Source organism: Myotis davidii, unplaced genomic scaffold (genome assembly GCF_000327345.1).
Source record: "Myotis davidii unplaced genomic scaffold, ASM32734v1 scaffold104, whole genome shotgun sequence".
In the NCBI taxonomy this organism is placed as follows: domain Eukaryota; kingdom Metazoa; phylum Chordata; class Mammalia; order Chiroptera; family Vespertilionidae; genus Myotis; species Myotis davidii.
In genome coordinates this window covers 6,187,746-6,201,284 of record NW_006296625.1, presented here as the reverse complement: position 1 = coordinate 6,201,284, position 13,539 = coordinate 6,187,746, and the positions used below count along the sequence as shown (strand labels likewise).

At 35.7% G+C, this 13,539-nt stretch overlaps 1 protein-coding gene across 2 annotated transcripts in view; it reads right to left on the bottom strand.

The window, feature by feature from the left end:
• Positions 1-13,539, bottom strand: part of TTK (TTK protein kinase) — a 40,367-nt gene that overhangs the window by 13,683 nt on the left and 13,145 nt on the right. Inside the window, exons 10-13 of one of the 2 annotated variants that reach the window (XM_015569452.1) lie at positions 13,063-13,159; positions 9,499-9,650; positions 3,015-3,148; positions 1,588-1,714 (exon numbers count right to left, since the gene is read on the bottom strand). In XM_015569452.1, coding sequence (XP_015424938.1) covers positions 1,588-1,714; positions 3,015-3,148; positions 9,499-9,650; positions 13,063-13,159 — 510 coding nt within the window. Of the gene's footprint in view, positions 1-1,587; positions 1,715-3,014; positions 3,149-9,498; positions 9,651-13,062; positions 13,184-13,539 lie in introns of both variants that reach the window. The other variant, XM_006772192.2, reaches the window with a different exon arrangement.

Sequence of the window (13,539 nt, the reverse complement as noted above, 5' to 3'; positions counted from 1 at the left end):
GGAGAACCACTTAATGTTCAACACACAAACTCATAAGCTATCACTTTCTTCTTTCTTACCTATTCTTTTTTCTTACACAAACCTCTTTACTTACATACATACATATACATATAAATGCACAAATTTTCCCATTTGGCATTACACTGTAAAGAAGCAATATGCTAAGGTGCTAAGAGTCAATCTGACAAATGCAAAGATCAGCAATGCCTCCTTTTTGCTGAAGAATGTTCTATTTAATTTTAACATCAGCACCGTCCTCAGCAAACTTTCAACTGATTTACTCTACAACTGGCCCTTCTTCCCTTCTCTTATATCACAGCTCTCTGGGGGCCTATAAATGCTTTGAACAGATGGAGTGGTATGAGAGGACTTAGTCTGAGCTGACAAGGAAGCTGAAGACACAGAGCACCTGATTAGCTGGTTAAACAAGTTGAAACAAGGTCTAAATAAATCTCAATTTACCTAAATCCTGCTTTAGATCACAAATGGTAGAATCTCTCCTGTATAACCTCCTGCTACATTGATATAAAATACTAGAGGCCCAGTGCATGAAATTCATGCATTTGGGGGCGGGGGGGGGACTACTCCCTCAGCCTGGCCTGCACCCTCTCGCAGTTGGACATCTTTAGCACAGCCGTGGAGGTGGGAAGCTCCTGCCACTGCCACTGCACTCGCCAGCCATCAGTCCAGTTCAGGAATTCTGGCTGAGCAGCACTCCCCCTGTGGGAGTGCACTGACCACCAGGGGGCAACTCCTGCGTTGAGTGTCTGCCCCCTGGTGGTCAGTATGCATCACAACGACCTGTCGTTCCACCGCTCAGTCGATTTGCATATTAGCCTTTTATTATATAGGAGGATTAGGATTCTAATTTCTTTATTCTCTAGTGTTGAAAGACACTGGTGAGTCATGATTTATGTTTTCTGTAAGAAAGTATTAGGCTTTGAAATATATATCTATCATCTTTCATTAAGTTGTGATTTTATAAAGATACTTCACTATGGCCAAACCCCTTTTCTTCTGGAGCTTCCTCTCATACTTAAACTGAACATTTCTGAGAGGGAAGAAAGCAGTTCAATTCATTTTCCCCTAACAGCTGACAATTTTATTTTGTTGTTATTGTTTTTTATAATAAAGTATTTCTGACTTATTTCTAATTTAATACTAATGTGAAGTTCAGTTTCCTACACAGGACATTCCACATTCCCCTTAGTTTTTCCTCCTCACTGTCACCAAAGTAGTTGTTTCAAAATGCAAATAAGTTCACTTCCCTGCTCCAACCAGTTCCAGCTGCTTCCTATCCTTCATGGGGTAAAACTTCAAGGGCCCAACAGGACACTAAGGATCACCCATCACGCCTGTTCCTTCCTGAACTCCCGCCACATTCCGGCCTCTTTTCAGTTTCCTCCTGAAACTGAACTCTTCTAGAAGCCTCCCAGCCCCTTCACGTGGCCATGTTTGACAAGCCCTTAAGACTTTCCCTAACTACTAGATGCTGTAAAAATAAAATCTTTGAAAAATAAAATAAACTAAAATCTTTGAAATGGACCATTCCTTAACATATACCATCATAGATAAAGCTTATCAAACCTGTAAATTCTGAAGCGGAGTAACAGGTATTTGTTGCTGGTGCTGCTGGAAGTAGGCAGGTGGGCCATAGGGTGTTGACCACTGACAAGCAGGTGGAAAGTCATTCTTTATAACTGGAGTCCTAAAACTAAGAAAGATAAATTTTAGAAAACAAGATTCTGACTCAGTTTTTGTGTGTGACTTTAAAGGTGAATATAAACGTAAATGTGTTACATCAAACAGAATCAAAGTCAGTTTTCATAATATAGCTGAATTATTTATCCTAGAGACACATCATGAGAAATTTTATTTTGAGGGAATTCTTTCTGAATTGCAAAAGAAGTAAGATGGCATTTAAAATATGGAGTTGGGTTTATTCTATAAGAATTTAGCCAAGGTAAAGGTCAGCCTATAGCTGATCATAGAGTTTATGAGTGCTTTTTAACATTAATGTTCTACAGCAGCCTGCCATAAACAACTGAAAGCCAATTACATCAGAGAAGTTTGGCTTTTGAGCTGAAAGCCATTCAGTTTGCATTTGGCTTTGCTTGTCTTATTCACTGTTGCATCCTCAGTACCTAGAATGGTGTCTGGCACAAAGAGGTCTGCAAATATTTGTTGACAACTAAATAATCTAATTTCACAAGAAATAACCACATCATTATCATAGTTAGCAATCATTCTTTAAAATATACTAAGTATAATAAAATGAGGTAATATATATAGCAGAGCTGTATTAAATAGGTAGGAGACTAGGTTCTAAGTACTCTAGGCCAGCTATAATTAACATCAAAGATGATATTATGCACATGAAAAGCAAAAGGTACCATTAAGTTATCCTGTAATAAGACATTAAAAATATAGCCACTAATTTAAGAATATGATGTGTCACATCCCTTTATTTCCTTTCTTTGAATGCCATTAATTGCTTTTGTAATATATCCCCAAGTTTCCTAACTGCACTGACCATCCAATTTCTTTACTCGTCCCTCATTCCTATCCACTTAAGTCTTAACTTTCGAACACTCCCAGAACCATGTGTCCTGTAAAACCAACCCCTCTCAGAAACTATCACATTCCAATTAACACCTCCTTTGCTATAAGTGTATCCACCCTTTATCCACTCTAAGAATGTGACCTTTAAATATCTCTCTCAATTAGAGAGGTATCCATGTGGCAATGCATGATTATCAAGTTCTGCATACTTAGAGTAGTTATAGGTTGCAGGTACAGACTACAATATGACAGGGACCTTCACAACAATCCTTAAAAATATATTATAGCCATCTTTCCCTCTCCTTTTACAGGTGAAAAAAAAATGATGCTGAAAAAAATAATATGAATTTTAAAAGTCTTAAAGTAAGACAGCAGGATTCAACTCCAGATCTATTTGGCCCCAAAGCCCATGTTATTTCTACTATACCAAGCTAGGAGTCAAAAGTAATTACCAGCTCATGTAATCCTCCAAGGCCCTGCTACTGGGTGTCTGACAAACAGATTTTCGGTCAGTCCATTTTGGTACTGTTATTGGCGGTGACTGCTTTGAAACTAAAGAGGCAGGTTGCTCAAAAGTGGTTTGTTTCTGTTAAACCGAAAGAAAACAAAATCACTTCTAAAATAAAATAAAATCATACAAAAAGCATGCTAAAATAGGTAGACATATGTATTGCAGCCTTTCGATAACTTTTCAATATGGTGTTTTCCGCTCTAAATTCTGAAGCCTGTTATATTTTGCTCAAAGGTATTACAAGTCAAGGGAAGGTACAGTTTTGTTTAACAAAACAAGATCTAATTTCCTCTACTGGCAGGTGTATTGTAACAAGTATTGAAATTTTATAATCTAAATAAGTACCCTGCCGTTCTCCTAAAAACTACTCTTTCTCTAATCAATAAAATCACACTCCCCACTTTATGTCTGGGGGCAAAATAGCCAAATAGTAATTATTTATGAAAATTTGAAAGAGCACACACTTACCTTCTCCCTCATAAGAGACATGTATTTACCTCCTACAAATCCCAAAGCAATGATAAATGACCATCATGCCTACAGCAGAGATGGGCAAATTATAACCTGCAGGCTGAATCTGCCTGCTGCCTGTTTTTGTAAATAAAGTTTTATCGGAACACAGCTATGCCCACTTGTTTACATATTGCCTAAGGTTGTTTTCATGCTATTGAGGCAGACTTGAGTAATTACAAGTGACCATCTGGTCTATAAAGCCTACTAACGTTTTACAGAAGTTTGCCAACCCCTGTTCAACAGCACCTCAACCAAATAGAGAATCACATTTGTTTGAACATTATTAACTGTGTACTCACTACTGTCTAAAGCAGAGATGGCAACCTTTCGAGCTTGGCGTGTCAGCATTTTGAAAAACCCTAACTTAACTCTGGTGCCGTGTCACATATAGAAATTTTTTTAATTTGCAACCATAGTAAAACAAAGACTTATATTTTTGATATTTATTTTATATATTTAAATGCCATTTAACAAAGAAAAATCAACCAAAAAAATGAGTTCATGTGTCACCTCTGACACGCGTGTCATAGGTTCGCCATCACTGGTATAAAGAGATTCACTTCAATTTGGGGACAGAGTTATAGTTATTAGGAAGCCTTCACAGATGTTTAGATTAAGTCAGCTTCTCTATTACAATTTTTAACCTACTGGTTCACATTATGCTCTTGAGAGCCACAATGCATAAATCTCTTCTACTCTCTGTCCTTTAAGTTTGAAAATAGCTAGCATGGCCGAAACCGGTTTGGCTCAGTGGATAGAGCGTCGGCCTGCGGACTGAGGGGTCCCGGGTTCGGTTCCGGTCGGGGGCATGTGCCTGGGTTGCGGGCACATCCCCAGTGGGAGATGTGCAGGAGGCAGCTGATCGATGTTTCTCTCTCATCGATGTTTCTAGCTCTCTATCTCTCTCCCTTCCTCTCTGTAAAAAATCAATAAAATATATTAAAAAAAAAAAAAGAAAATAGCTAGCATGGCCACTGTATCTCTTTTCCTGGATAAATTTTCCATTTCATTTAAGATTTTTTAAAATATATATTTGAATTAGTGGTCAGGGTGGTAGTGAGAAACGGATGGTACTGGAAAGGAGAATGTAAATATAGTCATAGAGTGGGATGTTTGCATTTGAGATTTTGGAGATCAGAACTAAGGATATAGGGAATGGGTAGCTAATTAAAATTAAGGCAATGGTCATGAAGGAGGAAGAAGTTATGAATCTGAAAGCCAGCTGTAGAACTAGTGACATATAGTTATAGAAACCAACAACAAAAAGATGACAGTTGTTGGTTTGAAGTAGATAAAAGTGATCCACAGCCTAATCTGTTTAAGGAATGATGGGGAATCCCCAGATTGTTCAGAGATGACAGCAATCAGCAAGGAACAGGATGGTATATCCAGAAGGCAGAGCCTCAAAAGGGCAAGACAGAGAAGAAATGACGTGGACATAGCAACAAGTAATTTGTAGCTCTCAGGTAAATTGCCTATTTTCTTTTTTTTTCCTATGTGGTTCAGTGGGGTTTTTTGTGTGTTTTTCTAAATCTTCACCGAGGACATATTTATTGAGAAAGAGAAACATCAATTGGTTACCTCCTACATGCATTCTGGTCAGGGATCGAACCTGCAACCTAGGTATGTGCCCTGACAAGTAATCAAACCTGCAACCTTTTTGGTGTACGGGACGATGCTCAACCAACTGAGCCACCCGGCTGGGGCGGTTCAGTGGTTTTTAATATATTCACAAGAGTGTGCAATCATCACCACTATTAATCACATACCATTTAAGTGTCCTAAGAAGAAACTCAGTATCCATTAGCATTCATACCCATTCTCCACGCCTCCCAGTCTTAATGTCCAATCTACTAACCTATTTTCTATCTCTATGGATTTGCCTATTCTGAACATTTCTTATAAATGGGATCACATAATATAAGGCTTCTTACACTTAGCATATTTTCAAGGTTCACCCATGTTATAGCATTTTTCAGTATTTCATTATTTTTTAATAATAATAAAAAAATTAACAAAATTAGAATATCACATTTTGTTTACCAATCTCTAGTTCATGGAAATTTGGGTTATTTCCACTTTTTGGTAATTATGACTAAAGCTGCTATGAACATTCATGTACAAGTTTTTCTGTGATTATATATTTTCCGTTTTCTTAAGTATATACCTAGCAGTAGTACTGTTGGATCATACGGTAACTTTATGTTTAACCTTTTGAGGAACTGCCATACCATTTTCCAAGTGACTGTACCATTTTATATTCTCACCAGTAGTGTAGGAGGGTTCCATATCTTCATCAACACTTGTCACTGTCTCTTTTTAATTATAGCCATCTTAGTGGTATACAGTGGTATCTCATTGTGGTTTTAATTTTTATTTCCCTAATGACAAATAAATGGTTTTGAGTTCCTTTACCAAACTAGAGGTTGTGGGTTCAATCCCCAATCAGGATGCACATGGGAGGCAGCCAATCAATATTTTTCTCTCACATAGATGTTCTTTTCTCTCTCTAAAATCAATAAAAACAAAAACATATCCTTGGGTGAGGATTAAGCAAAAATAAGTGGAACAACAAATAAATGACCCCCCCCCGCCCCATGCTCCCTGCCTCTCTCTTCCTCCCTTCCTCTCTAAAAATCAATCGATAAAAAATATGTATATATTGGAAGTCCTACCCAGAGCAACTAGGCAAGAAATAAAATGCATCAAATCAGAAAGGAAAAAGTAAAACTGTTACTATTTGAAAGTGACATGATATTAAATATAGAAAACCCTAAAGACCCTACCAAAAGACTGTTAGAACTAACAAATTCAGTAAAGTTTCAAAATATAAAATCTATATACAAAAATCTGTTGCGTTTCTACACACTAATAATGACCTATCAGAAAAAAATAATAAAGCAATTCTATTTATAATTTTATCAAAAATAAAATAGCTAGGAATAAATTTAACCAAGGCGGTAAAAAAAACCTGTAAACTAAAACCCGGAAGACACTAATGAAAAAACTAGACACAAAGAAATGGAAAGATGATCCATGCATATAGATCATCTTAAAAAAAATAGTATTGTTGCCCAGCTGGTGTGGCTCAGTGGTTGACCGTTGACCTATGAACCAGGAGGTCAAGGTTTAATTCCCAGTCAGGACACATGCCCAGGTTGTAGAGTCGATCCCCAGTAGGGAGTGTGCAGGAGGCAGCCGATCAATGCTTCTCTCTCATCATTGATGTTTCTATCCTCCCTCTCCCTTCCTCTATGAAATCAATAAAAATAAATTAAGATATATATTGGTAAAATATCCATAATACACAAAGGGATTACATTCAAAGTAATCCCTATCAAACTTCCAATGACATTTTTCACAGAAATAGAACAATCCTAAAATTTTTATGGAACTACAAAAGACCCCAAATGGCTAACACAATCTTGAGAGAGAAGAACAAAGCTGGAGGTATTACAGCCATGATTTCAAACTATATTATAAAGCTATAGTAATCAAAACAGTATGGCATTCATGTAAAAACAGATACACCAATCACTGAAACACAACAGAGAGTATAGAAATAAACCCACAATATATGATCAATTAATTTAACAAAGGAGCCACGAATGTACAATAAGGAAAGGACAGTCTTTAATAAATGGTGCTGGGATATCTGGATGGCCACATGAAAAAAAAATGAAACTGGACCACTATCATGCACCATACATAAAAATTAACTCAAATGGATTGAAGACTTGCATGTAGGATCTGAAATCACAAAACTCCTAGAAGAAAACATAGATGAATGAGTCTTGGTTATGATTTTTTGGATCTAACAACAAAAGCAAAGACAACAGAAACAAAAATAAACAAGTGAGACTACTTTAAACTAAAAAACTTCTGCACAGCAAAGAAAACCAGCAACAAAATGAAAAGGCAACCTAAAGAATGGGAAAAATATTTGCAAATCATATACTGGCAAGGGGTTAATATCCAAAATATATAAAGAACTCATAACTCAACAGCAAAAATAAAACAAAACAAAAAAACAATACGGTTAAAAAAATGGGCAAAAGATCTGAACAAATATTTTTCCAAAGAGGATATACAGATGCCCGACATACAAAAAGGTGCTCAACATCACTAATCATCAAGGAAAAGCAATAAAAACCACAATGAATTATCACCTCACACCTGTTAAATGGCTATTATCAAAAAGACAGGAAACACAAGTGTTGGCAAGGATGTGGAGAAAAGAGAACCTCTGTGCCCTGTTACTGAGAATGTAAATTGGTGCAGCCACTATGGAAAAGAATATAGAAAAATTAAAACCAGAATTTCCATATAACCCAGCAATTCCATTCTGGGTATTTATTTGAAGAAAATGAAAACACTAACCCAAAAAGTTAATATGTACCCTCATGTTTATGCTCATTGCAGCATTATTTACAATAGCCAAGATATGGAAACAAGTGTCCATTGATGGATGAATTTATTTTTAAAATGTGATATATATACACAACAAAATATTATTCAGCCTAAAGAATAAAATCTTGCCATTTGTCACAACATGGATGGACTTAAGGACATTATGCTAAGTGAAATATATCAAAGAAAGACAATACTGCATAGTATCACTTATATGTAAAATCTTAACTTAAAAAAAAAAGTTACAGATTGGTGTCTGCCAGAGGTGGCGGGGGGGGGGGTGAGGGTAACCATGGTAAAAAAGGGTTAGGGTTAAGGTCAAAAGGTACAAACTTCTTATAAAATAAGGTCAAAAGGTACAAACTTCCAGTTATAAAATAAATAAGTTCTGGGGATATAATGGACAGCATGGTGACTATAGTTAACACTACTGTACTGCATATGTGAAAGTTGTTTAAGTGAATAGATCTTAAAATTCTCATCACGAGACAAAAAATTTTGTAGCTATGTATGGTGACAGATGTTAACTAGATTTATTGTGGTGGTCATTTCATGATATATACAAATATTGAATCATTATATTGTACACCTGAGACTAATATAATGTTATATGTCATTTATACTACAATAAAGCAAAACAAAATACTTATTTCTCATAAATGTGTATCTATATTCACATGTAATGGATATATTGTTATTTTTAATATATTAACATTTTTTAAATTCTTGGTTTTACATTTAATACAGTAAATACAGGTAAATATAACCTATATAAACAAAAGCTTATTAGGTGTCTCAATAATTAAGAGAGTAAAAGGGGCGTCCTAAGACCAAAATATTTGAGAACCACTGAGTTAGACTATAACTGATAAGAAATGGTGAGTATGACCATGGACTAAAATAGGTATGGCTCTCAAGCAGTCTACCAGATCATTCCTTCTGAAATTGCCCCTAGCCACTGGTATAAATTCACATACATTTTCTATTTCATCCATTAGGATGACAACAGTGAACTGTCAAGTGCTTTTTGCACTGCACAAGTGCAAGGAGCAACATACTGTTTTCTGTAATGGGCAAGGCCATAAACATTTTAGGCTTTATTTGACCAGATGACCTTTGTGGTAAACTATTCAACTCTGCTGTTATAGTTTCAAAGTAGCCATAGATAGTAAGTAAATGAGTGGGTGTGGCAGTGTTCCAATAAAACATTATTTACACACACAGGCTGAGAAACAGCTTTGACTCATAGACTATAGTTTGCTGATTCTGCACCAGCCTACCAGCAATCCAGAAACACTACTGAAAATAGAAAAGAGTTCATCTTGACATATACTTTTACGGAACCTAAGACTTATTAATTATTTTGTGAATAATGAAAACATTCTGTAAGTAAACTATTCTACTAAATGTGGTACATAGGAGTTAATAAAACAAGAAAACATTTAACGTGGTCATCACATTTTCAACAATGGCCATGTTACAGGAGGGAAAAAGAAAGTTACCTCTGTATCAACTTTCCGGGTTATCTCTGGAATCTGCCACTGATGTGAAGATGCATCAGGATTTTGGTTTACATATTGTAACTTTTTCTTAGATTGCCACTGTTTCTGGTTACTTTCTGGAACCTTTGGTTCTTGATCTTCTTTAAGAGGTTCTGAAATGGTTTTTGTTATAATCATTAAAATGCAAGAATATTTCACTAGAACATGCTACAAACTATATTAGCATTTGGCTCTTAAAAGCAAAGAGAGAAACTAAAAACTTTAGGCCAGTTGTTGACAATTTGCTTTTTTAGCAAGTCAACTTTATTTTTATTTATTTATTTTTTTAATATTTTGATTTTTTACAGAGAGGAAGGAAGAGGGATGGAGAGTTAGAAACATCGATGAGAGAGAAACATCGATCAGCTGCCTCCTGCACACCTCCTACTGGGGATGTGCCCACAACCAAGGTACATGCCCTTCACCGGAATCGAACCTGGGACCTTTCAGTCCGCAGGCCGATGCTCTATCCACTGAGCCAAACCGGTTAGGGCAGCAAGTCAACTTTATAAACTTGCAATATGACTATCTTATTAAGTAGTTAATTAGGGTTTTACCATCAGACACCATTTTAAATTTAAATTCTTCTGGTCTTTACCAGAAAGCAAGCAAATAAATAAGTAAAAAATTATAAAAACATATATATGCCATAAAGTTTTACTAATAAAAAGAAGCTAATTCACCACTTTTCACAGACTTCTACTTTTTAACAAAAATTTTACCTTAAAACTAGCCTGCAATTTACTTTAAGGGTTTTTGAACAAGAGCCTTAACAACATATTTTCTATTCTATGAATATCAATATTCCATTCCTATCATAATAGATGCAAAAATTCTAAACAAAATATTTGCAATTGATATACAAAAGGATAGCAAATCATGACCAAGTTGTATATGTTCCAAAATGCAAAGTTTGCTTAACATTTGTAAATCAATTTGTCATAACAGAAAAAAAGAAGAAATATGACCAACTCAATAAATACAGAAGAGTTTAATAAAAAATCAGCCCCCATGCCAGGCCAGCTTGGCTCATGGCTGGCTCAGTGGTTGAGTGTCGACCTATGAACCAGAAGAAGGTCACTGGTTCAATTCCTGGTCAGGGCACATGCCCAGGTTGTGGGCTCGATCTGCAGTTGGGGGTGTACAGGAGGCAGCCAACCAATGATTCTCTCTCATCATTGATATTTCTGTCTCTCTCTCCCTTTCCCTTCCTCTCTGAAATCAATAAAGATATATATTCTTAAAAAAATCAACACCCAGTCACTTACAAAAAACTAATGATAATCCAGGTGTAAAGCAAAACCCACTGATTTGATACTTGGTAAAAAGAGTAGCTACAAAAAATCTACAGTAATTATCATACGAGGGTAACATTGAAAGCTTTTCCCTAAAATGTAGAATGAGTCCGACTGGCATGGCTCAGTGGTTGATCGTTGGCCTATGAGCCAAGAGGTCACTGGTTCAATTCAGAGTCAGGGCACATGCCTGGGTTGCCCAAGCTCGATACCCAGTATGAGGCATGCAGGAGGCAGCCGATCAATGATTCTCTCTCATCATTGATGTTTCTATCTATCTTTCCCTTTCTCTCTGAAATCAATAAAATATATTTTAAAAAAATAAATAAAATATGGAGTGAGACAATGCCACCTGTCATGCCTTCTATTCATCATTATACTGAAGGTGTTAAGTGCGCTACAGCAAAGAAAAGAAAGTTAAAAGATTTGGAAGGAAAAAAATGTTACATGCTTTTCAAACAAGAATCCATAAGAAAATATTAAAATTATTCAGTGAATTTAGCAATGTCACTGTATCTAAGATCAATAATTAAAAATCAGTTGTATTTTTTATATACCAACAACAAAGAATTAAAGGATACAAATTTCTTAAAGATCCCATTTATTTTAGTATTAAAAAATAGCAAATATTTAGGAATAATTCTAGCAAGATAAGCAAAATGTCTATTCAGAAAAATGGTGCTCTCAATATTTTACAGACCACTTACATGAATGTGTCAGTAGACTAGAAAATTTATCTGTTAAGATCTGAGTTTTTCCCATTAGATCTCAATCAAAATCCCATTAAAAAAATGTAGTCCGATAGATTCTAATACCTATATGGAAATCCAAAGACCCTGAACAGCTAAAATAGCCTTTAAGAAGAACAAAGTTGGAAGATTGGCACAGATATGAAGGAGAACAAAGTTGGAAGACTTTCTGACAGATCTAAAGACTTACTGCAATAAATAAGAAAGTACTGTATTAGCATGAAGATAAACAAAAAGAACTACTGAACAGAAAAGAATCTAAAACCACACATCACACACATGATCACCTAATTTACAACAATTCAGTGAGAGAAAAGAGGGCCTTTTCAATAAACACTGATAGATCAACTAGATATACATATTGGAAAATAGGATCTTGACACTTGATTGTACATAAAACATATAGAACTATGTTTGTGATCTTAGAGTAGGAAGAGATTTGTTTGAAGACACAAAAAACACACACCACAAAAGAAAAGATTAATGAATTAAAATACATTATAACTAAGAACCTCTTTTCATCAAAGTTCTTCACCACATGAGTGAAGTCATTACCATGCATGTATCCAACAAAAGGATCTGTATAGGTGATATAATATCTCCTAAAAATCAATGAGAAAAAGAAGGAAAACCCAACAGAAAAAAATGGCAAGAGACTCCAACAAGTACTTCACAAGAAGATATCCAAATAGTCAATAAACACAAAAAAAGATGTTCAACAGGGCAGGCTAGAAGAGGTCATGGGGGGGAAAAGGAGACATATGTAATACTTTCAACAATAAAGATTTTTTTAAAAAAAGATATTCAACATTATTAGACATCAAGGCGACATCTTTGGGACTCTGGTTCATTCATTTACATGTCCTTAGAACATTTATCATAATACTCATATAGTGGAAAATCAAATGTGCAATTAAAGAGGAAAGAAGAATTGTCATTTAAAAACAGCTTCTGTGTCCTTTCCAGAAAGTATTTGTCAGGCCAACTGAGAAAAATAAGTCAGCTCCATGGTACTTTCCCTCCACTCTGTCTTTTATGCACCTTTTATATAAATAAATTTCCTTTGCCACAGAATTCAATACTTTTTATACACTCTTTATAATTCAACTGAAATACAAGGTCTTATTACCACCTATCACAATTAGGTGGCTGGCTAGCATTCACAAACAACTAAGTAGTTTTGCTTTCTTTTTAAATCTTATTTTACTTCTGAGTGTGTGTGTGTTTTCCTTTTAATTGATCTTTAGAGAGAGGAAGGGAGAGGGAAAGAAACACTGATGTGAAATGAAAACATCAATCGGCTGCATCCTGCACGCCCCCTCCCAAGGATCGAGCCCGCAACTCCAGGATGTGCCTCTTAGACTGGGCATCAAACTGGCAACCCTTCATTGCACAGGATGATGCCCAACCAACTGAGCTATACTGGCCAGGGCCAAAGTATAGTTTTACTTAATTAAAGAAGTCTATTATATCACTCTTACCTTCTAATTTCCCTTGAGAACTTGATTCCGTTTTATTCTTCATGGTTACTGAATCAGTAGTAAGTTCAGAACTCTTCTCATCTGACACCAGAGGTTCCTTGGAGTGGATATTTTGAACAGACTACATGAAAATAAGACATAAATAATAAAAGTCTCATAAGCAGTAGTAGTACTAATTTGTCTTAGTGTTCAATATACTAAAGTCTCATCTATATGAAAATATTGCTAGGGAAGTAATCTGTTATAATCACATGCAGACTCACAAACTCCTAGCAAAGATTAACTTCCTGAATTACTGACTATAGCAATAGGAATGACCCTAACCAAAAATTTGGCCAATTTGTTTTTTTTTAATTTTTATTTTATTGTTTAAAGTATTACAAATAGTAGTACATATGTCTCCTTTTTTCCCCATCGACCTTCCCCCCGCCTCCCCCGCCCCCCCACCCCCTTCCCCTCCCCCCCCTCTGTTTTTTA